The sequence below is a fragment of the Oratosquilla oratoria genome, chromosome 4, assembly GCF_046742065.1.
Source record: "Oratosquilla oratoria isolate Oo_2021 chromosome 4, ASM4674206v1, whole genome shotgun sequence".
Lineage (NCBI taxonomy): Eukaryota > Metazoa > Arthropoda > Malacostraca > Stomatopoda > Squillidae > Oratosquilla > Oratosquilla oratoria.
In genome coordinates, this window is record NC_134780.1 from 81102412 (window position 1) to 81130265 (window position 27854).

At 39.9% G+C, this 27854-nt stretch overlaps 3 protein-coding genes across 3 annotated transcripts in view; all 3 read left to right on the forward strand.

The window, feature by feature from the left end:
* Window positions 1-1746: 1746 nt before the first annotated feature.
* Window positions 1747-6435, forward strand: LOC143024966 (uncharacterized). Its single transcript, XM_076184502.1, has 8 exons — window positions 1747-1781; window positions 1933-1999; window positions 2517-2752; window positions 3432-3592; window positions 4464-4612; window positions 5091-5189; window positions 5310-5467; window positions 5946-6435. The coding sequence occupies exons 2-8, from the start codon at window positions 1945-1947 to the stop codon at window positions 6102-6104; spliced, it is 1017 nt and encodes a 338-aa protein (XP_076040617.1). The 5' UTR covers window positions 1747-1781; window positions 1933-1944; the 3' UTR covers window positions 6105-6435.
* A 7449-nt stretch (window positions 6436-13884) lies between these two features.
* LOC143024968 (uncharacterized) lies at window positions 13885-18636 on the forward strand. The gene is made up of 8 exons (XM_076184504.1): window positions 13885-13910; window positions 14066-14132; window positions 14675-14910; window positions 15592-15752; window positions 16665-16813; window positions 17280-17378; window positions 17499-17656; window positions 18146-18636. The coding sequence occupies exons 2-7, from the start codon at window positions 14078-14080 to the stop codon at window positions 17609-17611; spliced, it is 813 nt and encodes a 270-aa protein (XP_076040619.1). The 5' UTR covers window positions 13885-13910; window positions 14066-14077; the 3' UTR covers window positions 17612-17656; window positions 18146-18636.
* Window positions 18637-26131: 7495 nt separating this feature from the next.
* The window catches only part of LOC143024967 (uncharacterized), a 4808-nt gene continuing 3085 nt past the window's right edge, over window positions 26132-27854 (forward strand). Inside the window, exons 1-4 of the mRNA XM_076184503.1 lie at window positions 26132-26200; window positions 26319-26385; window positions 26912-27147; window positions 27827-27854. The exon at window positions 27827-27854 is cut by the window's right edge and continues 133 nt beyond it. Coding sequence (XP_076040618.1) covers window positions 26331-26385; window positions 26912-27147; window positions 27827-27854 — 319 coding nt within the window. The 5' untranslated portion in view covers window positions 26132-26200; window positions 26319-26330. The remainder of the gene's footprint in view (window positions 26201-26318; window positions 26386-26911; window positions 27148-27826) is intronic.

Below are 27854 nucleotides of genomic sequence, written 5' to 3' on the forward strand. Positions count from 1 at the left end.
AGGAGGTTCTTCAAGGTTGATGTGGATGAAGGTGAAGCTGGGAAGGAAGATGTGTGTTTTTGTAGGTGCGTATGGGACTGGTAGTGAGAAGAGCGTAGAGGAAAGGGAAGCTTTTTGGGTAGATATAAATGAGTGCATAGAGGGATTAGAGAGAAATGTCAATGTAGTTGTATTGGGAGACCTTAATGCTAGGGTATGAAACAATCCAATAGACGGGGTGATTGGGAAGTATTGAGTTCCAGATAAAAATCGTGGTGGAGAATTGATGGTGGAGATGTGTCTTGAAAGAGAGTTGATGGTAGCAAATACAGTGTTTAGGAAGAAAGTCAAGCATAATTACACATGGGATCGGGTGGTGGTTGGAAGGGTGGCAGATAGAGTGTTAATGGATTATATAGTGGTGACCAGGATTATGGTAGGAAGAGTTAAGGATGTACATGTCCTAAGGGAATAGAGTGGGGGAATATCAGATCATTTTCTGGTGGAAGGTAGAGAGTGAAGAATGGGTGGAGAAAGAAGAAAAGGACAAAAGGTAGGGAGGTGCTTAGAGTGAACTGCTTAAATGAGAAGGAAAAGGAGTAGGAGTATAAGAAGAAGCTGAGAGAGGAGTGGGAGGGAGTGAAGGATAGAGTATAACTAGGAGTAGAGGAGGAATGGGGATGGTTCAAGGAGGAAGTCACAAATTGTGCAAAGATAGTATGTGGAACAAGGAGGGCGGGAGGAAATAGAAGGAAGGGTAGTGAATAGTGGGATAAGGAAGCAAAGATGGGTGTAGAAGAGAAGAAGCAGGCTTTTATAGATTGGCTACAAATTAGGACGAGGGAATCGTATGAGAGGTACAAAGTAAAGAGAAGGGAGGTCAAGTATAAGATAAAGGAAGCAAAGAGGAGAGAAGATGTAAAATGGGATAAGAGTATGACAGAAAATCTTGAAAGTAAAATAAAAAGATGTTTAGGAAAGAAATTAAGAGAGGAAGAGGAGGTGAATCAAGATTGTGTTCGTAGGGTTCTGTAATTAATGACGTCACTCCTAACATTATCAGCATTATTAGGAATTGCAATGATAGCGGTGCTAAGAATAGCAGTAATTATAATCATAAAATACACGAGTAAATTAATAGTAATAATAACAATAGTAATAGTAATATTAATGATAATAACAACAATAATGCTAAAAATAATAACAACAATAATAATGATAATAATGATATAATAATAATAATAATAATAATAATAATAATAATAACAATAATAATAATGATAATAATAATAACAACAACAACAACAACAACAATAATAATAATATTAATAATAATAATAATAATAATAATAATAATAGAAATAATAATAATAATGACAACAATAATAAAAATAATACTAGCAGTAATAACGACAACAAAATAATAATTATAAGAATAATAATATTAATAATAATAATAATAATAATAATAATAATAATGATAATTATAATAATAATAATAATATAACAACAACAACAAAATAATATTAATATCTAATAACATTAATGATATTGACGTTAATAATAACAACAAAAATAATGAAAAGCTGCAGTCAAGAAACGAACAAATGAACTCATGATTCTGCGAAAACAATAATTCCCGTGACTCGACCGAACGAAGCGACGCGACCCTTCAGGTAAACTTTGCGCTTTGACAAACGAACGAAGAACTTGGGAACGCTCGTGCCCTGCCTATATACCTGAGCCTTACCTCGTGAGGCTCAGACACCAACTGCCTCCACAACCGGAACGACTTCTGCAAAGTACGTGAACACCCAAACGCTGGAGTACCTCAGGTACTTCTGCTCCCAACAGACGACAGAATTCTTAAGATCTTGATATCTTCGTATCTGTGACGATCCCCTTTGACGTTTCTGGTTCTTTTGGGTCTTAAAGAAGGTTCCTCTTTTGCAGAAGCTGATCACGATGGAAGCGCGCTCCATGTTGCTGACCCTGCTTCTCGTAGCCCTCGTTTATGCAGGTAGGGAGAACTCCACACATTAAGGGATATAATTGCCTGTTGCCAAACGATACTAAGATACACTTACACATACACACACACACACACACACACACACACATATATATATATATATATATATATATATATATATATATATATATATATATATATACAGACATGATTTTATTTTGCTTAGGAAATTCTCGTGGCGAGAGGTTTGATATGATAACAATACAGTGGAGACTTCATCTTAACACATCGACGGTCACATGGTACAATCATCTACAAAATTACACCATATGCAGAATGTAGCGGTTAACAAGGGTTTATTGTGGCCTATAAATCGTACGAATATTTGGGAAATATTAATGACCTCCGAGCAAAATTACACTTCTAGGCCAGCAAAGACTTGTACGAGTGTCCCGATCATTGCTGTGTCCATTGCATGTGCTCCCTCTTCATTCCACTTTCGTTCCCTGCCCTCCTCGTCCTATTCATAGATCTGAAACTAAAACCCAGCTGTCCGCAATTCCAGGACCCTCTACTGTCCAATTAGTCAACCCAGACATGGAGGTTTTGCTGCCTACATTAGATACGAATCAAGAGAAGGACGTGTCCGCGGCTTGGCAGGATCTCAACGGGAATGAAGACAAAACTCAGCACATTAACGATCAGATGTATTCCAAGTCACAGTTCGAACTTGCGACTGATGCTGGAAAACAGGCTTCTAGTCTGCCGCTATTGACTTCTCTGCCCAAAGACTGCGGAAGGGTAAGTCAAGTCTGCCATTAGATGTAGATCCTATGCTTATTTTCATATATATAGCTTAGCGAAAATGCACTTTTCAGACCCATACGAGTACACCTTGTCTCTAACTACCTGAACAGCGCTCCAACACTTTATATACAATTGCAGTGCAACGGTGCTACTCACACTTGCTCTGGTCAGGCAATCCGGCATGAGGCATTCAGGACAAGAAATGTGCATATTTGCCAACTCAGGAAAAACATAGTATTGAAGTGATTGTAGTAAGTTCAAGAAAGATTCCGATAGAGTTGTGGGATGTTGGGTTGTACGACGCGCACTTGCGATAGCTTTTGTGAGCTCATCCGACCACAGAAGTTAAAGAAATCTTTTGGTCATGGGATTACCATCATAGCCCTATTGTATATGACGACATACGAATGAAAAGAACTACTAAAACCAAAGAGCAACCGAATGTGTCAACTACATTATCGGAAATGATGTCAAGGATTTCATTATCATTGTAATTAATACTACTGTAACAAATATCTATGCTAGAGTATGACCAAGACTAGGATAACTGCAGCCTCGTGTTTCATGCTCACAAATAAGTCAAGGTTTTGTCGACTTCTCACGTGGTGACTGGAGCCTTATCTCTTATGCATAAGTCAAGTTCTTGTTGACTACTTATGTGTGCTTCCGGCAGAACCCGAGGTATGAGAACAGTGGCGGAAAGGAGGACAACGCTCCATGGGTGATCCCCATGGGCAAAGGCAGAGGCAAAGACTTCAGTGTCCACTGCGTAGGAGTCATCATCTCCAGTCGCCACGTCGTCGCCTCTCCTTTCTGTCTCCTCGCCAATAAAGTGTGAGTATCCTTCTCTAATTCATGTCAACTCGTGGATGCTCCGGCTAGGAGAAAACATACATGCATGCATGCATACTTGAGAAAGGTGGAAAATGAGGACACGAGTTTATCCCTCGCCGGTTTCGCTTTCAGCTTCTCCAGAGCCTCTGCAGATGCTCAAAACAAAACTGGTCAGTAATAAACTCGGATTTTGACCCGTGTCCTCTTTTCCATCTTTCTTAACTTGTCAGAAGGCCTCAACATTCACACATTGCATATACACATATCCCAAAACGCCCTCTCTCCCTTAAAAGTGAGGTGGACTACCCAAGGTATATAACAGCCCTTCACCTACCCCACATCCATCCAACACCATTTGTAGTCCCCCCATTTTAGATCCCTGTGGACAAAGTTCCTCTCTCTCCTCCGCCTACTGCCAGGGTCACAGGCAATGTAGCAAAACACACGACCAAAATACCTACGCGAAATGCTCTAATCTTTGTGAATTGGTTGTTTCTTACTTATTTCTTTTGGCTGCCTAAGTGTTTGTTTACAGCCATTTTTTATTTTTTTATTTGGCTGTTTGCATGTTTACTTTTTCTACATTCAGCTTCGTTACAAACTGAGAAGCACTGATGTTCTGTCACTGCAACATTGGAAATGGCCAAACCATGACCAAGGTGATGAGGACAAGAGGACATTCATGCTATGTATCATGCTATGTATCAAACTTCCCCAACTTTCTTATTTCTTGAAGTCAACTCCTCGTTAGATCTAGACTCAGTTCAGATTAATACAAACTAACGCCTGTTTCTGCATCTTGGTCATCGGCTGATGGCAACGATTCAACCGGCTCGGGGAAAGGGTATTAATGTGCACACTATACCTCCAGCGACGCTGTGTTGGCACCCGTGGGAGATGAAGTCAAAGTCATTGAACTGCTGGGAATAAGCACACTTCCTACAGCGGAGAGCCCCGATGACCTTCTCACTGGAAGTAACATAGCTGTGGCCACCTTGAAGATACCTATAACCTTCTCAGGTAATCCAAATTTCCTGTACACACGATATTTTCACTTCTTTCAAAATACATGTTCTCAGTGGAAACTATGCCAACTACACACACACACAAACACATACATTATATGTTTCTTATGTGTCGTTACGACAAATGGATTGATAACCTCAGCCGCTGGGACTCATGAAAGGGTTCGAGTCACACAGGCGGAGCTTATCAATCCATATACATTCGTATTTGTTTGTGTGTGTGTGTGTGTGTGTGTGTGTGTGTGTGTGTGTGTGTGTGTGTGTGTGTGTGTGTGTGTGTGTGTGTGTGTGTGTGTGTGTGTGTGTGTGTGTGTGTGTGTGCGAGCGCGCACTGTATTTAACTTACAGGTGAATATGTATGTATGCCTGAACATATATAAGTATGTGTGTATGTAAGCATATGCATACACAAAAAGTTCGCAAGTTTTACAACTATATATTTCAATGAGTAAATCCCGTCTTTTATTTTCCAGAAAAAGTGCAGCCAGCATGTCTTCCTGGTCTGTTCGCGACGATCAACCCCGAGGGGCGGATCCAAAACGCCACAGTCTACGGTTTTACTGCCGAAAATGGTAATAAAGAGAGAATTTCAATCCCAGAGGACAATACTTACTTGCATGGGTACAAGAACATGGGTCCTAGCTACACTCTCGAATAATGCCTGTCTTGACGCGGTGTGTTTTCTTCCACAGGTGGTTTGGAAAAGTTTTTTGGAACTTTCAATTCGTACGGTCCAGTCGTCTTCTACAAGTTCCTTAAGGATTACAATGCCAAGTACCCTCGTGAGCAGGTCAAGAGCATCGAACTGATCTCCAAGAATCACCTAGGGGTCGTGGCTAATTTCAAAACGGTAAGAATTTAACGCTTGGACTGTGTGTGTGTGTGTGTGTGTGTGTGTGTGTGTGGGTGTGTGTGTGTGTGTGTGTGTGTGTGTGTGTGTGTGGGTGTGTGTGTGTGTGTGCGTGCGTGTGTGTTTGATTCACCAGTGTCTTCTATCATGCGCTGACCTCGTTACCGACAGCTATTACACCCCGGATAAGAGCTCCACAGTTGATATGGTACAACCTGGTAATACTGTGGCCTCGGGCATACATACACACACACAGACACAGAAAAAACACACACACACAAACACGTTTTTCCAAATACTGTCAGACTCTACAGGCCCTAAGGGTGGGGACCAATCTCGGGACAGCAAAGTAAGTAATCCAAGGTGGTACCACTACATATATACATATAAATTCCTAGTGTAAAGTCATGCCATATAAGTAACGATTTGGGTTCGATTCTGGTCGCTCGACTCATTTCCTCATTTCGATCTTCTCCAGCTTCGATTCTCTGCCCTCCTGTTCCGCAACGTGGAAGACGGCGGCCGTTTCTACTTATTGGGCATCGGTCCAGTGGCCTCTGATATCAACGAACCAGTGACCCTCTACACGAGCATCATACCCCACCGCCACTGGATCGAGGTCGTCGTGAGGCAATGAGGTGGGATTCACCCTCAGGAGGTTCCCAGAAAACCCTAAGACTTGAGGACACACAAGATCAGCCCAACAATAAGATGTCTTCTCTTCCTCCTCCACGCTATACTTGAAGAGGATGTCATGTATATTAGTGCTTTTCAAATATTCAATACTCAGTTATGTAAACATTTAAGCAATATACTCTGTAGTGCATATTATATTGTTTACTTGCTTACTTCATTTTTTTCTTTTCATCCGATATCACTGTGGACCAAAAGGTCTCTGTCAGGATGCTTTACTAATGTAATCACTGTACCCCATTGTAAAATAAGCCTGTAATAAAATCTGCCCCTTACACCTTTCTGTATTTCACAAAGTTTTGCTTTGCCCACAGTGGTGAGACCCAAAGTCAAGAGGAAGTTAACATAATTTTTAATTAAATGTGCAAATAGATATATAAGTAAATCTATTTAAAATAAGTCTTCTTCAACCTCAGAAAGGAGGGTCGCAAGCCAAGGCTTGCACCCACCAACAAGACATAGATATACACAAATAAATAATTTATTGCTAATAAACAAGGCAAAAAAAAAATATCTTTCTCAAACCCAAACAAGTGTTTTGGTTCAATATTAATGAAGCTCAAGACAACTACAACACAGAACACACTGCGACATAACCAAGCGAATCACAACAAGAATATCCGCAAGTTAGGAGGCACCGCTGGTGGCTCGTCAACAGCCACTTCCATCTACGACGGCAAGATCCGCCGAGAGGGAGCGAAATGAGGATCGTCCACAAGACGACCTAAGGCAGTCCTTCCTAAACGACGCAAATATCATTTCGAAACACTGGAACCCATTCAGTGTTCTGCAAATACTTTCCCTCATTCTATACTTACCAATTGCACTATCTTGGCGGAGATGGGTTGAATGCAAAACTTCGTGTACGTGTATAAAAATCGAGCATACAAATATATAAGAAAAGCTGTGCTCAACTTATATCTCTCTTGATAGCGCAATCGGTTATGTCACTATTGTTTGTTACGTGCTGGCGGGGGTTCGAGTCCTTAGTTGTACCACGTTTCAATTTCTGCATGTATGCCTCCTCGAGGTTCTCGATGTTGATGGCTTAGAATTAAAGTGAAGTGTGGCTGATAAATGCAAAGTCGTTCACTGGAACCCATTCGGTGTTGTACAAATATTTTCCCTCCTTGTATACTTACCAACTGTACTATCTTGACGGAGATAGATTGAACGTAAAATTTCGTGTACGTGTGTGTAACCCGAGCATACAATATATAAGAAAAGTTGCGCTCAACTTATATCTCTCTAGATAGCGCAACCGGTTAAGTCACTATCGCTTGTTATGTGCTAGCGGAGGTTCGACTCCTTAGCTGTAACGTTTCAATTTCTGCATGTATGCCTACTCGAGATTCTCAATGTTGATGGCTTAGAATTAAAGTAAATTGTGGTTGATAAATGTAAATCTGTTCACTGGAACCCATTCAGTTTTGTACAAATACTTTCCTGCACTGCATTCTTACCAATTGTACTATCATGGCGTAGATGTACTGAACGCAAAATTTTGTGTACGTGTTTGTAATTCGAGCATACAAATATATAAGAAAAGTTACGCTCAACTATCTCTCTTAATAGCGCAATCGGTTACGGCACTATCACTTGTTACGTGCTAGCCGAGGTTCTAGTCCTTAGCCACCTTTCAATTTCTGCATGTATGCCTCCTCGAGGTTCTCGATGTTGATGGCTTAGAATTAAAGTGAACTGTGGTTGATAAAGGTAAATCTGCTCACTGGGACCAATTCAGTATTGTACAAATGCTTTCCCACGTTGTATACTTACCAGTTGTACTATTATGGCAGAGATGGGTTAAGGGACCACGTCTCTTAGAACCAAAACTAGAATCTGGTCTCTCATACACAGAATATTGTTCAGAACTTAAGAAACTGTTCAGTGACAGACCTTAGAATAATTTTTATTTCCTACTCAATGCTTGGTCCATAATATATACTCACACTCCGACAAAACCCAGCACCACAACCCACCAACCCTACACCCCCCCCCCCCGCCTCTGTGCCCCTCCGAGAATTACATCTAAAGGATGGAGTTCTTAACAGGCACTACTACCCCCAACCTAAACAGTAATCCCAAAATTCATTGATTCAAAGAATCCTCCTAATGGTCCACGTTAGCCCCATTGCAGGTCACCCAGGCAGAGATAAATGCCTAGTAAACACCAAACGGGCGTACTACTGGCCCAAGATAGCCACCGCCATCACCCGTCACATTGAACCCTTCTCCAAGTTGGAGAAGTACCCATCCCCTCAGAACCATGGGATACTATGGGCATCATTTTTCAAAACTACCCCCCAAGCCGCCAAGGTTCCCAATACGTCCTTGCCGCAGTGGATTACTTTTCAAAGTATTTAATACTAGTGCCCCTACCAGACAAATCGCCAGAAACGGTGCCCCAAGCCTTAGTCGACAACGTGTTCTGTAAATACAACATTCCTCTTCAAATCTTTTCGGATAACGGATCCCTATGGTTTGGAGAGAACCAAAAGATCATACTTCAGATTGCTACTTCTGCATTACAAATATAAAAGGTAGAAGTATAACATCGATACCTGAGCATATTGTAAAATATCCTAATCTATCATCTCCTATGAGACCAGTACCTCACAGTCAAGACTTTCCTGTACCTGACCCTCCAAAACAAATGGAACTAAGTGATGATGAGTCAAGTGAGGAGGTTATGGAAAAAGAAACAGAAGACATGCACTTTCAGCCACTCTGTTCTTCAAGTGAACCCCATTTATTGAGTCAGGGAGATCTGAATGATCTTCTGCGAGATTTAAACTTGTCAAAAAACAATCTGAACTTCTTGCTTCCAGTTTAAAATGTTAGAATCTTCTCCAGAAAGAACCCAAAGTTATATTTTATTGTAAGCGACATTGTGATTTTGAACAGCTTTTCTCACTTGAGGATGATGTGGTGTTTTGGAATGATGTATATTCTGTTATAGAGGAACTTGACCATAAATATAACAGGAATGAGTGGCGCTTGTTTATTGACTCTTCAAAAGCAAGTCTGAAAGCTGTTTTGTTTCATAATAGAAATAAGTTTCCTTCTGTTCCTCTGGCACATGCAGCTAACATGAAGTAAACATATGAAAGTATGAAGCTTCTATTGCAAGAAAATTATTAAGAACATAAATGGAATGTCTGTAGTGACCTAAAGGTTGTGGCACTTTTACTTAGAATGCAGCTGGGTTACACAACTTTTTTTTTTTTTTTTTGTCGCTTTCTCTTTGAGTGGGACAGTCAGGATAAGGAAAGTAATTATGAAAAGAATGTGTGGCCAAAACACTCTCTGATCCCAGGAGATAAGAATGTTGTCAATCCTCCTCTTGTTCATTCAGAGAAAATTTATCTATCTCCTTTCCATATTAAGCTAGGGTTAGTTTTTTTTTTTTTTTTTTTTTTTTTTTTTTAAGGTAGAGATAGAACTGGCAAGGGATTAACATATTTGAAAAACAAGTTTCCCAGAGTAAGTGACGCAAAAATCAAAGAAGGTGTTCTTGGACCACATATTAGGGAGCCGATATGAGGCTAGAATTTTGATGAAGTGCTAAATGGTCTTGAAAAAGCTGCATAGCTGTCATTTAAGAAAGTTTGCGCAGAGCTTTTGGGAATGCAATATGAGCCTAAAAATCCGCTTCCTACACTTTCATTGGGACATTTTCCTGCAAATCTTTGTGCCGTAAGTGACGAGCACGGTGAGAGGTTTGACCAGGGCGTTCTGAACATGGAAACCCGGTATCAACGGAAGTGGAGCTCTTCAATGTGAACTGATTACTGTTGGACACTAAAAAGAGATCTCCCAGAAGCAAAACACACTCGAAACTCATATATTTCTACAATTTGAAGGTAAGATTCATTAGAGTATCAGTCTCATTTATTAGTTATAATTGCTTAAAATTCAATATGCTATCACAGAAAACCTATGTCTGATAGATAAATTCTGAAAACATATTTGAAATCAACAGAAAAATTATATCAAGTTCACCTCCCTTTGTGGGACAATTATTTTGATCAATTTTATTGACCAGTGTATTGGACAAGATGTATTACCAGAACTTAGTTTTAATCTAGAAGGAAGAACTTAGATTCTTAATCTCCTCCATCATTTACCATCTTGGCAATACGTGATCAAACTTCTCGGGAATACCCAGCGCCTCTATCCTTGGGGACAATATCGCTCATCATAAGAAATCACAGACGTGGTAATGGAGAGATATAACGAAGGATAGTACCAGAACAGAGGGAGAGTAATAAAAGTAATCGACTATTTCTTTATCTTTTTTTTTATCTTATTTCATTTGTTTGTTTGTTTATTATTTGTTTATAAATTTATTTATCTATTTGTTTAATATTTTATTCTTATTACCATTGTTTTTATTATTATTATTAATTAAATGGAAATGACAACCTTCTGTCAATCGATGATAGAGAGACCAACCTATCCTACTATCATCATAAATTTCAGATGGCTTAAAAAGAGCTGTATGAAAGTGGCAGTTGCCGACAAGTCTATACAAATAAACATTAAATGTACGGCGTTTCGCTTAAGCTTTTTCAGGTACATGAAAAAGCTGTAATAGGCGAAACTTCGTGCTTATAAAGACTCCATCCTCATATGGTGTTTATTTCCTTAAGAAGAGCTCCATAGACGACACCTTTATTTGTTCACTTATTTATTCTATGTATTCATTTTTCCCCTTAGCAACTGAATGTCGTTTTCCAGGTCAAACTTTCCCAAGTTTCTCCTCTGATTTACCCTCACTTTCTTTACTTAAAATCACCACCACCGTATTCTGTGTGTTTCCGTTCTATTACAGCCATGATCGCCCGTAACCACACAGCCCAGCTGCTATATGGTAAAATATGTGTGTCTTCTCCAGTCATATCCTGGGTTTATAGCTTCACATTACGGGTTAACCTGTAACAAGAGGCCAGCATGGTGGTCAATCCTACCATTTCTGTGGCAACACGCCACAACTGCTGCAGTGTCCCCTAAGTGTACATAGCTTCATTGTACATAATATTTTTAATCTGCATTATATCATTGTATATACCAATTCCCATCATTACCGTATATTGTAAACATTACATCTCATACGAGCATCACTATTATATTACTAAATGGATTTGTATATAGTTATATTTGCATACGCTTTACAGAGCATTTGTATATTCATCGAGTATTATTCATGTCATGGCGGACGGCCGATTCAATAATAAGTCCTAAAATAGTATCGAAGTTTGAGTTACTATTTCCTGCTGTTGAGACGATGATTTTCGACCGTGATATGGTAATCAACCTCATTACTTCCATACGATAACGTCTAAGTAGGCGTCATGAGATGTGAATATGGTCCACGCGGATGTCGGCGTCTGGGGTATTAGCTGCATGTAATTGTGGCAAAGTAGCATACAGTTGATACATTAGGGTCTATATGGGGCGCCCTTACGGACCAGATCCACACTATTTTCTCTGTGATAGAGGAAAAACTGCGTTCATACATAAATGATGAAATTTTTTTCATACTACGACTGTCCCTCCGCTATGCTGTCCCCCAACCCCTTCTTACTGTCCTGTATCATCACTCTGAATATTGATTTCCTTTTTTTCGCCTACCCTGTGGTGGGGGATAGAATGCTGCCACAAAGTCTTCCCATTTGAGTCGTAAAAGGCGACAAAAAACGGGAAGGCATAAGAGAGTCTTGGAGTTTTCCAACGAGTACCCTAAGGTTTGGGTCTTTTAGTGTGCTTGGATGTGGTACAAATGAGAGTAAATGGGAAGAGATAGGCAGTATGTTTGCAAGAAGAAAGATGTATGTGTTGGCTTTGAATGAACTTAAATTGAAAGGGAGGGGTGAGTGTCAGTTTGGGAATGTAGTTGGGAGGTTCTCAGGAGTGAAGAGAGGACGAGGCAGAAAAGGGGTGGCTACACTAGTAAGTGAAGAGATAGGTAAGCTTGAAGTGGAGTGGAAGGAGGTTCTTCAAGGCTGATGTGGATGAAGGTGAGGTTGGGAAGGGAGATATAGGTTTTTGTAAGTGCGTATGGGCCTGGTAGTGAGAAGAGCGTAGAGGAAAGGGAGGCTTTTTGGGTAGATTTAAATGAGTGCATAGAGGGATTAGGGAGAAATGTCAATGTAGTTGTATTGGGAGACCTTAATGCTAGGGTAGGAAACAAACCAATAGACGGAGTGATTGGGAAGTATGGAGTTCCAGGTAAAAATCGTAGTGGATAATTGATGGCGGAGATGTGTCTCGAGAGTTGATGATAGCAAGTACAGTATTTAGGAAGAAAGTCAAGCATAAGTACACATGGGAGAGGGTGGTGGATGGAAGGATGGCAGATAGAGCGTTAATGGACTATATAGTGGTGGCCAGGAGTATGGTAGGAAGAGTTAAGGATGTACATGTGCTAAGGGGAGAGTGGGGGTAATACCAGATCATTTTCTGGTGGAAGGTATATTGAGAGTAGAGAATGGGTGCAGAGAGAGGAAAAGGGCAGAAGGTAGGGGAGTACTTAGAATGAGCTTCTTAAATGAGAAAGAAAAGTAGGAGTATAAGAAGAAGCTGAGAGAGGAGTGGAAGGGAATGAAAGATAGAGTAGAACTAGGAGTGGAGGAGGAATGGGGATGGTTCAAGGAGGGAGTCATAAGGTGTGGAGCAAGGAGGGCGGGAGGAAATAGAAGGAAGGGTAGTGAATGGTGGGATAAGGAAGCAAAAAAGGTTGTAGAAGAGAAGAAGCAGGCTTTCATAGATTGGCTACAAATTAGGACGAGGGAATCGCATGAGAGGTGCAAAGTGAAGAGAAGGGAAGTCAAGCATAAGATAAAGGAAGCAAAGAGGACAGTAGATGTGAGATGGGGTAAGAGTATGAGAGAAAATTTTGAAAGTAATAAAAAGATGTTTTGGAAAGAAATTAAAAGAGGAAGAGGAGGCGAATCAAGATTGTGTTCGTAGAGTTCTGTAATTAATGACGTCACTCCTAACATTATCAGCATTATTAGGAATTGCAATGATAGCGGTGCTAAGAATAGCAGTAATTATAATCATAAATTACACGAGTAAATTAATAGTAATAATAATAACAATAGTAATAGTAATATTAATGATAATAACAACAATAATACTAAAAATAATAACAACAATAATAATAATAATGATAATAATAATAATAATAATAATAATGATCATAGAAATAAATAAATAAATAATAATAATAACAATAATAATAATAATAATGATAATAATAACAACAATAACAATAATAATGATAATAATAATAATAATAGTAATAATAATAATAATAACAACAATGATAAAAATAATACTATCAGTAATAACGATAACAAAATAATAATGATAATAATAATAATAATAATAATAATAATAATAATAATAATAATTATAATAATAATAATAATAACAATAATATAACAACAACAACAACAAAACAATACTAATATCTAATAACATTAATGATAATGACGTTAATAATAACAACAAAAATAATGAAAAGCTGCAGTCAAGAAACGAACATATGAACTCATGATTCTGCGAAAACAATAATTCCCGTGAATCGACCGAACGAAGCGACGCGACCCTTCAGGTAAACTTTGCGCTTTGACAAACGAACGAAGAACTTGGGAACGCTCGTGCCCTGCCTATATACCTGAGCCTTACCTCGTGAGGCTCAGACCCTAACTGCCTCCACAACCGGAACGACTTCTGCAAAGTACGTGAACACCCAAACGCGGAGTACCTCAGGGTATACACTTCTGCTCCCAACAGACCACAGAATTCTTAAGATCTTGATATCTTTGTATCTGTGACGATCCCCTTTGACGTTTCTGGTTCTTTTGGGTCTTAAAGAAGGTTCCTCTTTTGCAGAAGCTGATCACGATGGAAGCGCGCTCCATGTTCCTGGCCCTGCTTCTCGTAGCCCTCGCTTATGCAGGTAGGGAGAACTCCACACATTACGGGATATAATTGCCTGTTGCCAAACGACACTAAGATACACTTACACACACACACACACACACACACACACACACACACACACACACACACACACACACACACACACATATATATATATATATATATATATATATATATATATATATGATATTTATACAGACATAATTTTATTTTGCTTAGGAAATTCTCGTGGCGAGAGGTTTGATATGATAACAATACAGTGGAGACTTCATCTTAACACATTGACGGTCACATGGTACAATCATCTACAAAATTACACCATATGCAGAATGTAGCGGTTAACAAGGGTTTATTGTGGCCTATAAATCGTACGAAAATTTGGGAAATATTAATGACCTCCGAGCACAATTACACTTCTAGGACAGCAAAGACTTGTACGAGTGTTCCGATCATTGCTGTGTCCATTGCATGTGCTCCCTCTTCATTCCACTTTCGTTCCCTGCCCTCCTCGTCCTATTCATAGATCTGAAACTAAAACCCAGCTGTCCGCAATTCCAGGACCCTCTACTGTCCAATTAGTCAACCCAGACATGGAGATTCTGCTGCCTACATTAGATACGAATCAAGAGAAGGACGTGTCCGCGGCTTGGCAAGATCTCAACGGGAATGAAGACAAAACCCACCACATTAACGATCAGATGTATTCCAAGTCACAGTTCGAACTTGCGACTGATGCTGGAAAACAGGCTTCTAGTCTGCCGCTATTGACTTCTCTGCCCAAAGACTGCGGAAGGGTAAGTCAAGTCTGCCATTAGATGTAGATCCTATGCTTATTTTCATATATATAGCTTAGCGAAAATGCACTTTTCAGACCCATACGAGTACACCTTGTCTCTAACTACCTGAACAGCGCTCCAACACTTTATATACAATTGCAGTGCAACGGTGCTACTCACACTTGCTCTGGTCAGGCAATCCGGCATGAGGCATTCAGGACAAGAAATGTGCATATTTGCCAACTCAGGAAAAACATAGTATTGAAGTGATTGTAGTAAGTTCAAGAAAGATTCCGATAGAGTTGTGGGATGTTGGGTTGTACGACGCGCACTTGCGATAGCTTTTGTGAGCTCATCCGACCACAGAAGTTAAAGAAATATTTTGGTCATGGGATTACCATCATAGCCCTATTGTATATGACGACATACGAATGAAAAGAACTACTAAAACCAAAGAGCAACCGAATGTGTCAACTGCATTATCGGAAATGATGTCAAGGATTTCATTATCATTGTCATTAATACTACTGTAACAAATATCTATGCTAGAATATGACCAAGACTTTAGGATAACTGCAGCCTCGTGTTTTATGCTCACATATAAGTCAAGGTTTGGTCGACTTCTCACGTGGTGACTGGAGCCTTATCTCTTATGCAGAAGTCAAGTTCTTGTTGACTACTTATGTGTGATTCCGGCAGAACCCGAGGTATGAGAACAGTGGCGGAAAGGAGGACAACGCTCCATGGGTGATCCCCATGGGCAAAGGCAGAGGCAAAGACTTCAGTGTCCACTGCGTAGGAGTCGTCATCTCCAGTCGCCACGTCGTCGCCTCTCCTTTCTGTCTCCTCATCAATAAAGTGTGAGTATCCTTTTCTAATTCATGTTAACTCGTGGATGCTCCGGCTAGGAGAAAACATACATGCATGCATACATACATACTTGAGAAAGGTGGAAAATGAGGACACGAGTTTAATTCCGAGTTTATCCCTCGCCGGTTTCGCTTTCAGGTTCTCCAGAGCCTCTGAAGAAGCTCAAAGCAAAACTGGTCAGTAATAAACTCGGATTTTGACCCGTGTCCTCTTTTCCATCTTTCTTAACTTGTCAGAATGCCTCAACATTCACACATTGCATATACACATATGCCAAAACGCCCTCTCTCCCTTAAAAGTGAGGTGGACTACCCAAGGTATAAAACAGCCCTTCACCTACCCCATCCATCCAACACCATTTGTAGTCCCCCCATTTTAGATCCCTGTGGACAAAGTTCCTCTCTGTCCTCCGCCTACTGCCAGGGTCACAGGCAATGTAGCAAAACACACGACCAAAATACCTACGCGAAATGCTGTAATATCTGTGAATTGGTTGTTTCTTACTTATTTCTTTTGGCTGCCTAAGTGTTTGTTTACAGTCTTTTTTTTTTTTATTCTGGCTGTTTGCATGTTTACTTTTTCTACATTCAGCTTCGTTATAAACCGAGAAGCACTGATGTTCTGTCACTGCAACATTGGAGATGGCCAAACCATGACCAAGGTGATGAAGAAAAGAGGATATTCATGCTATTTATCACAAGAACTTCCCCAACTTTCTTGCATCATGCAGTCAACTCCTCGTTAGATCTAGACTCAGTGATAAGATAACCAGCCTGGTTTCGGAGCAAATCCAGTTCAGATTAATACAAACTAACGCCTGTTTCTGCATCAAAGTCAACGGAAGATGGCAACGATTCAACCGGCTACGGGAAAGGGTATGAATGTGTACACTATATCTCCAGAGACGCTGTGTTGGCACCGGTGGGAGATGAAGTCAAAGTCGTTGAACTGCTGGGAATAAGCACACTTCCTACCGTGGAGAACCCCGATGACCTTCTCACTGGAAGTAACGTAGCTGTGGCTACCTTGAAGATACCTAGAACCTTCTCAGGTATTCAACATTCCCTGTACACACTATATTTGCACTTCTTTGAATATACATGTTGTCACTGGAAACTATGCCAACTACACACACACACACACACACACACACACACACACACACACATACATTCTATGTTTTTTGTGTCTCGTTACGACAAATGGATTAATAACCTCAGCCGCTGGGACTCATGCAAGGGTTCGAGTCACACAGGCGGAGCTTATCAATCCATATAAATTCGTGTATGTTTGTGTATGTGTGTGTGTGTGTGTGTGTGTGTGTGTGTGTGTGTGTGTGTGTGTGTGTGTGTGTGTGTGTGTGTGTGTGTGTGTGTGTGTGTGTGCACTGTATTTAACTTACGGGTGAATAGGTATGTATGCCTGTATGTGTGTATGTATGCATATACATACACAAAAAGTTCGCAAGTTTTAAAACTAAATATTTCAATGAGTAAATCCCGTCTTTTATTTCCCAGAAAAAGTGCAGCCAGCATGTCTTCCTGGTCTGTTCGCGACGATCAACCCCGAGGGGCGGATCCAAAACGCCACAGTCTACGGTTTCCTTTACGAAAATGGTAATAAAGAGAAAATTTCAATCCCAGAGGACAATACTTACTTGCATGGGTACAAGAACATGGTATCTAGCTACACTCTCGAATAATGCCTGTCTTGACGCGGTGTGTTTTCTTCCACAGGTGGTTTGGAAAAGTTTTTTGGAACTTTCAATTCGTACGGTCCAGTCGTCTTCTACAAGTCCCTTAAGGATTACAATGCCAAGTACCCTCGTGAGCAGGTCAAGAGCATCTAGATGATCTCCAAGACTCTCCTAGGGGTCGTGGCTAATTTCAAAACGGTAAGAATTTAACGCTCGGACTGTGTGTGTGTGTGTGTGTGTGTGTGTGTGTGTGTGTGTGTGTGTGTGTGTGTGTGTGTGTGTGTGTGTGTGTGTGTGTGTGTGTGTGTGTGTGTGTGTGTGCGTGCGTGTGTGTTTGATTCACCAGTGTCTTCTATCATGCGCTGACCTCGTTACCGACAGCTATTACACCCCGGATAAGAGCTCCACAGTTGATATGGTACAACCTGGTAATACTGTGGCCTCGGGCATACATACACACACACAGACACAGAAAAACACACACACACAAACACGTTTTTCCAAATACTGTCAGACTCTACAGGCCCTAAGGGTGGGGACCAATCTCGGGACAGCAAAGTAAGTAATCCAAGGTGGTACCACTACATATATACATATAAATTCCTAGTGTAAAGTCATGCCATATAAGTAACGATTTGGGTTCGATTCTGGTCGCTCGACTCATTTCCTCATTTCGATCTTCTCCAGCTTCGATTCTCTGCCCTCCTGTTCCGCAACGTGGAAGACGGCGGCCGTTTCTACTTATTGGGCATCGGTCCAGTGGCCTCTGATATCAACGAACCAGTGACCCTCTACACGAGCATCATACCCCACCGCCACTGGATCGAGGTCGTCGTGAGGCAATGAGGTGGGATTCACCCTCAGGAGGTTCCCAGAAAACCCTAAGACTTGAGGACACACAAGATCAGCCCAACAATAAGATGTCTTCTCTTCCTCCTCCACGCTATACTTGAAGAGGATGTCATGTATATTAGTGCTTTTCAAATATTCAATACTCAGTTATGTAAACATTTAAGCAATATACTCTGTAGTGCATATTATGTTGTTTACTTGCTTACTTCATTTTTTTTCTTTTCATCCCATATCACTGTGGACCAAAAGGTCTCTGTCAGGATGCTTTACTAATGTAATCACTGTACCCCATTGTAAAATAAGCCTGTAATAAAATCTGCCCCTTACACCTTTCTTTATTTCACAAAGTTTTGCTTTGCCCACAGTGGTGAGACCCAAAGTCAAGAGGAAGTTAACATAATTTTTAAATAAATGTGCAAATAGATACATAAGTAAATCTATTTAAAATGAGTCTTCTTCAACCTCATAAAGGAGGGTCGCAAGCCAAGGCTTGCACCCACCAGCAAGACATAGATATACCCAAATAAATAATTAATTGCAAATAAACCAGGCAAAAAAAAAATATCGTTCGCAAACCCAAACAAGTGGTTTGGGTCAATATAAATGAAGCACAAGACAACAACAACACAGAAGACACTGTGACATAACCAAGCGAATCACAACAAGAATATCCGCAAGTTAGGAGGCACCGCTGGTGGCTCGTCAACAGCCACTTCCATCTACGACGGCAAGATCCGCCGAGAGGGAGCGAAATGAGGATCGTCCACAAGACGACCTAAGGCAGTCCTTCCTAAACAACGCAAATATCATTTCGAAACACTGGAACCCATTCAGTGTTCTGCAAATACTTTCCCTCATTCTATACTTACCAATTGCACTATCTTGGCGGAGATGGGTTGAATGCAAAACTTCGTGTACGTGTATAAAAATCGAGCATACAAATATATAAGAAAAGCTGTGCTCAACTTATATCTCTCTTGATAGCGCAATCGGTTATGTCACTATTGTTTGTTACGTGCTGGCGGGGGTTCGAGTCCTTAGTTGTACCACGTTTCAATTTCTGCATGTATGCCTCCTCGAGGTTCTCGATGTTGATGGCTTAGAATTAAAGTGAAGTGTGGCTGATAAATGCAAAGTCGTTCACTGGAACCCATTCGGTGTTGTACAAATATTTTCCCTCCTTGTATACTTACCAACTGTACTATCTTGACGGAGATAGATTGAACGTAAAATTTCGTGTACGTGTGTGTAACCCGAGCATACAATATATAAGAAAAGTTGCGCTCAACTTATATCTCTCTAGATAGCGCAACCGTTTATGTCACTATCGCTTGTTTTGTGCTAGCGGAGGTTCGACTCCTTAGCTGTAACGTTTCAATTTCTGCATGTATGCCTACTCGAGATTCTCAATGTTGATGGCTTAGAATTAAAGTAAATTGTGGTTGATAAATGTAAATCTGTTCACTGGAACCCATTCAGTTTTGTACAAATACTTTCCTGCACTGCATTCTTACCAATTGTACTATCATGGCGTAGATGTACTGAACGCAAAATTTTGTGTACGTGTTTGTAATTCGAGCATACAAATATATAAGAAAAGTTACGCTCAACTATCTCTCTTAATAGCGCAATCGGTTACGGCACTATCACTTGTTACGTGCTAGCCGAGGTTCTAGTCCTTAGCCACCTTTCAATTTCTGCATGTATGCCTCCTCGAGGTTCTCGATGTTGATGGCTTAGAATTAAAGTGAACTGTGGTTGATAAAGGTAAATCTGCTCACTGGGACCAATTCAGTATTGTACAAATGCTTTCCCACGTTGTATACTTACCAGTTGTACTATTATGGCAGAGATGGGTTAAGGGACCACGTCTCTTAGAACCAAAACTAGAATCTGGTCTCTCATACACAGAATATTGTTCAGAACTTAAGAAACTGTTCAGTGACAGACCTTAGAATAATTTTTATTTCCTACTCAATGCTTGGTCCATAATATATACTCACACTCCGACAAAACCCAGCACCACAACCCACCAACCCAACACCCCCCCCCCGCCTCTGTGCCCCTCCGAGAATTACATCTAAAGGATGGAGTTCTTAACAGGCACTACTACCCCCAACCTAAACAGTAATCCCAAAATTCATTGATTCAAAGAATCCTCCTAATGGTCCACGTTAGCCCCATTGCAGGTCACCCAGGCAGAGATAAATGCCTAGTAAACACCAAACGGGCGTACTACTGGCCCAAGATAGCCACCGCCATCACCCGTCACATTGAACCCTTCTCCAAGTTGGAGAAGTACCCATCCCCTCAGAACCATGGGATACTATGGGCATCATTTTTCAAAACTACCCCCCAAGCCGCCAAGGTTCCCAATACGTCCTTGCCGCAGTGGATTACTTTTCAAAGTATTTAATACTAGTGCCCCTACCAGACAAATCGCCAGAAACGGTGCCCCAAGCCTTAGTCGACAACGTGTTCTGTAAATACAACATTCCTCTTCAAATCTTTTCGGATAACGGATCCCTATGGTTTGGAGAGAACCAAAAGATCATACTTCAGATTGCTACTTCTGCATTACAAATATAAAAGGTAGAAGTATAACATCGATACCTGAGCATATTGTAAAATATCCTAATCTATCATCTCCTATGAGACCAGTACCTCACAGTCAAGAGTTTCCAGTACCTGACCCTCCAAAGCTAATGGAACTAAGTGATGATGAGTCAGGTGAGGTGGTTCTGGAAAAAGTAACAGAAGACATGCACTTTCACCCAATCTGTTCTTCATGTGAACCCCATTTATTGAGTCCGGGAGATCTTAATGATCTTGTGCGAGATTTAAACTTGTCAAAAAAGCAGTATGAACTTCTTGCTTCCAGGTTAAAGGGTTGCAATCTTCTCCTGAAAGAATAAAAAGTTAGATTTAATCGTAAGCAACATTGTGATTTTGAACACTTTTTCTCACTTGAGCATGATGTGGTGTATTGCAATGATGTATATTCTGTTATAGAGGAACTTAACCATGAACATGATAAGAACGAGTGGCGCTTGTTTATTGACTCTTCAAAAGTAAGCCTGAAAGTTGTTTTGCTCCACAATGGAAATAAGTTTCGTTCTGTTCCTCTGGCCCATGCAGCAGCATAAAGGAAACATATTAGAGTATGAAGCTTCTATTGCAAAAATGAATAGATAAATTAATAATAAGTATGAAGAATAGAAATGGAATATCTATGGTGACCTAAAGGTTGTGGCAAATTTACTTGGAATGCAGCTGGGTTACACATTTTTTTTTTTTTTTTGCTTTTTCTGTGAGTGGGACTGTCAGAATAAGAAAAACCATTATGAAAAGAATGTGTGGCCGAAACGATCTCTGATCCCAGAAGAGAAGAATATGGTCAATACTCCTCTTGTTGATTCAGAGAAAATTTATCTGCCTCCTTTGCATATGAAGCTAGGGTTAGTTTTTTTTTTTTTTTTTTTTTTTTTTTTAAGGTAGAGATAGAACTGGCAAGGGATTAACATATTTGAAAAACAAGTTTCCCAGAGTAAGTGACGCAAAAATCAAAGAAGGTGTTCTTGGACCACATATTAGGGAGCCGATATGAGGCTAGAATTTTGATGAAGTGCTAAATGGTCTTGAAAAAGCTGCATAGCTGTCATTTAAGAAAGTTTGCGCAGAGCTTTTGGGAATGCAATATGAGCCTAAAAATCCGCTTCCTACACTTTCATTGGGACATTTTCCTGCAAATCTTTGTGCCGTAAGTGACGAGCACGGTGAGAGGTTTGACCAGGGCGTTCTGAACATGGAAACTCGTTATCAACGGAAGTGGAGCTCTTCAATGTTGGCTGATTACTGTTGAACACTAAAAAGAGATCTCCCAGAAGCAAAATACACTCAAAAATCATACATTTTTACATTTCAAAGGTAAGTTTAATTGAAATATCAGCCTCATTTATTGGGTATAATGGTTTAAAATTTAATATGCTATCAGAGAAAAACTATGCCTGATAGAAACATTCTGAAAACATATTTGAAATTAGCAGAAACAATTCTATCAAGTTCATCTCCTTTTGCTTGTGGGATAGGTATTTTAACAAATTTCGTTGACCAGTGTATTGGACAAGATGTATTACCAGAACTTAGTTTTAATCTAGAAGGAAGAACTTAGATTCTTAATCTCCTCCATCATTTACCATCTTGGCAATACGTGATCAAACTTCTCGGGAATACCCAGCGCCTCTATCCTTGGGGACAATATCGCTCATCATAAGAAATCACAGACGTGGTAATGGAGAGATATAACGAAGGATAGTACCAGAACAGAGGGAGAGTAATAAAAGTAATCGACTATTTCTTTATCTTTTTTTTTATCTTATTTCATTTGTTTGTTTGTTTATTATTTGTTTATAAATTTATTTATATATTTGTTTAATATTTTATTCTTATTACCATTGTTTTTATTATTATTAATTAAATGGAACTGACAACCTTCTGTCAACCGATGATAGAGAGACCAACCTATCCTACTATCATCATAAATTTCAGATGGCTTAAAAAGAGCTGTATGAAAGTGGCAGTTGCCGACAAGTCTATACAAATAAACATTAAATGTACGGCGTTTCGCTTAAGCTTTTTCAGGTACATGAAAAAGCTGTAATAGGCGAAACTTCGTGCTTATAAAGACTCCATCCTCATATGGTGTTTATTTCCTTAAGAAGAGCTCCATAGACGACACCTTTATTTGTTCACTTATTTATTCTATGTATTCATTTTTCCCCTTAGCAACTGAATGTCGTTTTCCAGGTCAAACTTTCCCAAGTTTCTCCTCTGATTTACCCTCACTTTCTTTACTTAAAATCACCACCACCGTATTCTGTGTGTTTCCGTTCTATTACAGCCATGATCGCCCGTAACCACACAGCCCAGCTGCTATATGGTAAAATATGTGTGTCTTCTCCAGTCATATCCTGGATTTATAGCTTCATATTACGGGTTAACCTGTGACAAGAGGCCAGCATGGTGGTCAATCCTACCATTTCTGTGGCAACACGCCACAACTGCTACAGTGACCCCTAAGTGTACATAGCTTCAGTGTACATAATATTGTTAATCTACATTATATCATTGTATATACCAATTCCCATCATTACCGTATATTGTAAACATTACATCTTATACGAGTATCACTATTATATTACTAAATGGATTTGTATATAGTTATATTTGCATACGCTTTACAGAGCATTTGTATATTCATCGAGTATTATTCATGTCATGGCGGACGGCCGATTCAATAATAAGTCCTAAAACAGTGTCAAAGTTTGAGTTACTCCTTCCTACTATTGGGACGATAATCTTCTACCATGATGTGGTAACCAACCTCATCACTTCCATACGACAACGCCTAAGTAGGCGTCATGAGATGTGAGTGTGGTCCACGCGGATATCGGCGTCTGGGATATTAGCTGCATGTTATTGTGGCAAAGTAGCATGCAGTTGATACATTAGGGTCTATATGGGGCGCCCCTACGGACCAGATCCACACTTTTTTCTCTGTGATACAGGAAAAATCCGTTCATACATAAATGATGACATTTTTATCATACTATGACTGTCCCTCCGTTATGCTGTCCCCCAACCCCTTCTTACTGTCCTGTACCATCTCTCTGATTATTGATTTCCTTTTTTTCGCCTACCCTGTGGTGGGGGATAGAATGCTGCCACCAAGTCTTCCCACTTGAGTCGTAAAAGGCGACAAAAAAACGGGAAGGAATAAGAGAGTCTTGGAGTTTTCCAACGAGTACCCTAAGGTTTGGGTCTTTTTATGTGCGTGGATGTGGTACAGATGGGAGTAAAAGGGAAGAGGTAGGCGGTATGTTTGTGAGAAGAAAGATGGATGTGCTGGCTTTGAGTGAAACTAAAATGAAAGGGAGGGGTGAGTGTGAGTTTGGGAATGTAGTTAGGATGTCCTCAGGAGTGAAGAGGAGACGAGGGAGAGAAGGGGTGGCTACACTAGTAAGTGAAGAGATAAGTAAGCGTGTAGTGGAGTGGAAGGAGGTTTCTTCAAGGTTGATGTGAATGAAGGTGAAGCTGGGAGAGGAGATGTGGGTTTTTGTAAGTGCGTATGGGCCTGGTAGTGAGAAGAGCGTAGAGGAAAGGGAAGCTTTATGGATAGATTTAAATGAGTGCATAGAGGGATTAGGGAGAAATGTCAATACAGTTGTATTGAGAGACCTTAATGCTAGGGTAGCAAATAAACCAATAGACGGGGTGATTGGGAAGTATGGAGTTCCACGTAAAAATTGTAGTGGAGAATTCATGGTGGAGATGTGTCTCGAGAGTTGATGATACCAAATACAGTATCTAGGAAGAAAGTCAAGCATAAGTATACATAGGAGAGGGTGGTGGATGGAAGGGTGGCAGATAGAGCGTTAATGGACTATATAGTGGTGACCAGGAGTATGGTTTGAAAAGTTAAGGGTGTATATGTTCTAAGGGAATACAGTGGGGGAATATCAGATCTTTTTCTGGTGGAAGGTATATTGAGAGTAGAGAATGGGTGCAGAGAGAGGAAAAGGGCAGAAGGTAGGGGAGTACTTAGAATGAGCTTCTCAAATGAGAAAGAAAAGTAGGAGTATAAGAAGAAGCAGAGAGAGGAGTGGGAGGGAGTGAAGGACAGAGTAGAACTAGTAGTGGCGGAGGAATGGGGATAGTTCAGAGATGGAGTCATAGAGTGTGCAAAGATGGTATGTGAAACAAGGAGGGCAGGAGGAAATAAAAGGAAGGGTAGTGAATAGTGGGATAAGGAAGCAAAGAAGGGTGTAGAAGAGAAGACGTAGGCATTTATAGATTGGTTACAAATTAGGACGAGGGAATCGTATGAGAGGTACAAAGTAAAGAGAAGGGAAGTTAAATATAAGATAAAGGAAGCAAAGAGAAGAGCAGATGTGAAATGGGGAAAGAGTATGACAGAAAATTTTGCAAGTAATAAAAAGATGTTTTGGAAAGAAATTAAGAGAGGAAGAGGAGGTGAATCAAGATTGTGTTCGTAGAGTTCTGTAATTAATGACGTCACTCCTAACATTATCAGCATTATTAGGAATTGCAATGATAGCGGTGCTAAGAATAGCAGTAATTATAATCATAAATTACACGAGTAAATTAATAGTAATAATAACAATAGTAATAGTAATATTAATGATAATAATAATGCTAAAAATAATAACAACAATAATAATGATAACAAAAGCAAAAACAATAATATCTATAATAATAACAATAATGATAATTATGATAATAACAATAATAATAATTATAACAATAATAATAATAACAACAACAACAAGAACAATAATAATAACAATAATAATAATAATAATAATAATAATAATAATAATGACAACAATAATAAAAATAATACTATCAGTAATAACGACAACAAAATAATAATGATAATAATAATAATAATTATAATAATAATAATAATAATAATAATAATAATAATAATAATAATAATAATAATAATGATAACTATAATAATAATAATAACAATAATATAACAACAACAACAAAATAATATTAATATCTAATAACATTAATGATAATGACGTTAATAATAACAACAAAAATCATGAAAAGCTGCAGTCAAGAAACGAACAAATGAACTCATGATTCTGCGAAAACAATAATTCCCGTGAATCGACCGAACGAAGCGACGCGACCCTTCAGGTAAACTTTGCGCTTTGACAAACGAACGAAGAACTTGGGAACGCTCGTGCCCTGCCTATATACCTGAGCCTTACCTCGTGAGGCTCAGACACCAACTGCCTCCACACCCGGAACGACTTCTGCAAAGTACGTGAACACCCAAACGCTGGAGTACCTCAGGTACTTCTGCTCCCAACAGACCACAGAATTCTTAAGATCTTGATATCTTTGTATCTGTGACGATCCCCTTTGACGTTTCTGGTTCTTTTGGGTCTTAAAGAAGGTTACTCTTTTGCAGAAGCTGATCACGATGGAAGCGCGCTCCATGTTCCTGGCCCTGCTTCTCGTAGCCCTCGCTTATGCAGGTAGGGAGAACTCCACACATTACGGGATATAATTGCCTGTTGCCAAACGACACTAAGATACACTTACACACACACACACACACACACACACACACACACATATATATATATATATATATATATATTTATATATATATATATATATATATATATGATATTTATATAGACATACTTCTACTTTGCTTAGGAAATTCTCGTGGCGAGAGGTTTGATATGATAACAATACAGTGGAGACTTCATCTTAACACATTGACGGTCACATGGTACAATCATCTACAAAATTACACCATATGCAGAATGTAGCGGTTAACAAGGGTTTATTGTGGCCTATAAATCGTACGAAAATTTGGGAAATATTAATGACCTCCGAGCAAAATTACACTTCTAGGACAGCAAAGACTTGTACGAGTGTTCCGATCATTGCTGTGTCCATTGCATGTGCTCCCTCTTCATTCCACTTTCGTTCCCTGCCCTCCTCGTCCTATTCATAGATCTGAAACTAAAACCCAGCTGTCCGCAATTCCAGGACCCTCTACTGTCCAATTAGTCAACCCAGACATGGAGATTCTGCTGCCTACATTAGATACGAATCAAGAGAAGGACGTGTCCGCGGCTTGGCAAGATCTCAACGGGAATGAAGACAAAACCCACCACATTAACGATCAGATGTATTCCAAGTCACAGTTCGAACTTGCGACTGATGCTGGAAAACAGGCTTCTAGTCTGCCGCTATTGACTTCTCTGCCCAAAGACTGCGGAAGGGTAAGTCAAGTCTGCCATTAGATGTAGATCCTATGCTTATTTTCATATATATAGCTTAGCGAAAATGCACTTTTCAGACCCATACGAGTACACCTTGTCTCTAACTACCTGAACAGCGCTCCAACACTTTATATACAATTGCAGTGCAACGGTGCTACTCACACTTGCTCTGGTCAGGCAATCCGGCATGAGGCATTCAGGACAAGAAATGTGCATATTTGCCAACTCAGGAAAAACATAGTATTGAAGTGATTGTAGTAAGTTCAAGAAAGATTCCGATAGAGTTGTGGGATGTTGGGTTGTACGACGCGCACTTGCGATAGCTTTTGTGAGCTCATCCGACCACAGAAGTTAAAGAAATCTTTTGGTCATGGGATTACCATCATAGCCCTACTGTATATGACGACATACGAATGAAAAGAACTACTAAAACCAAAGAGCAACCGAATGTGTCAACTGCATTATCGCAAATGATGTCAAGGATTTCATTATCATTGTAATTAATACTACTGTAACAAATATCTATGCTAGAGTATGACCAAGACTAGGATAACTGCAGCCTCGTGTTTCATGCTCACAAATAAGTCAAGGTTTTGTCGACTTCTCACGTGGTGACTGGAGCCTTATCTCTTATGCATAAGTCAAGTTCTTGTTGACTACTTATGTGTGCTTCCGGCAGAACCCGAGGTATGAGAACAGTGGCGGAA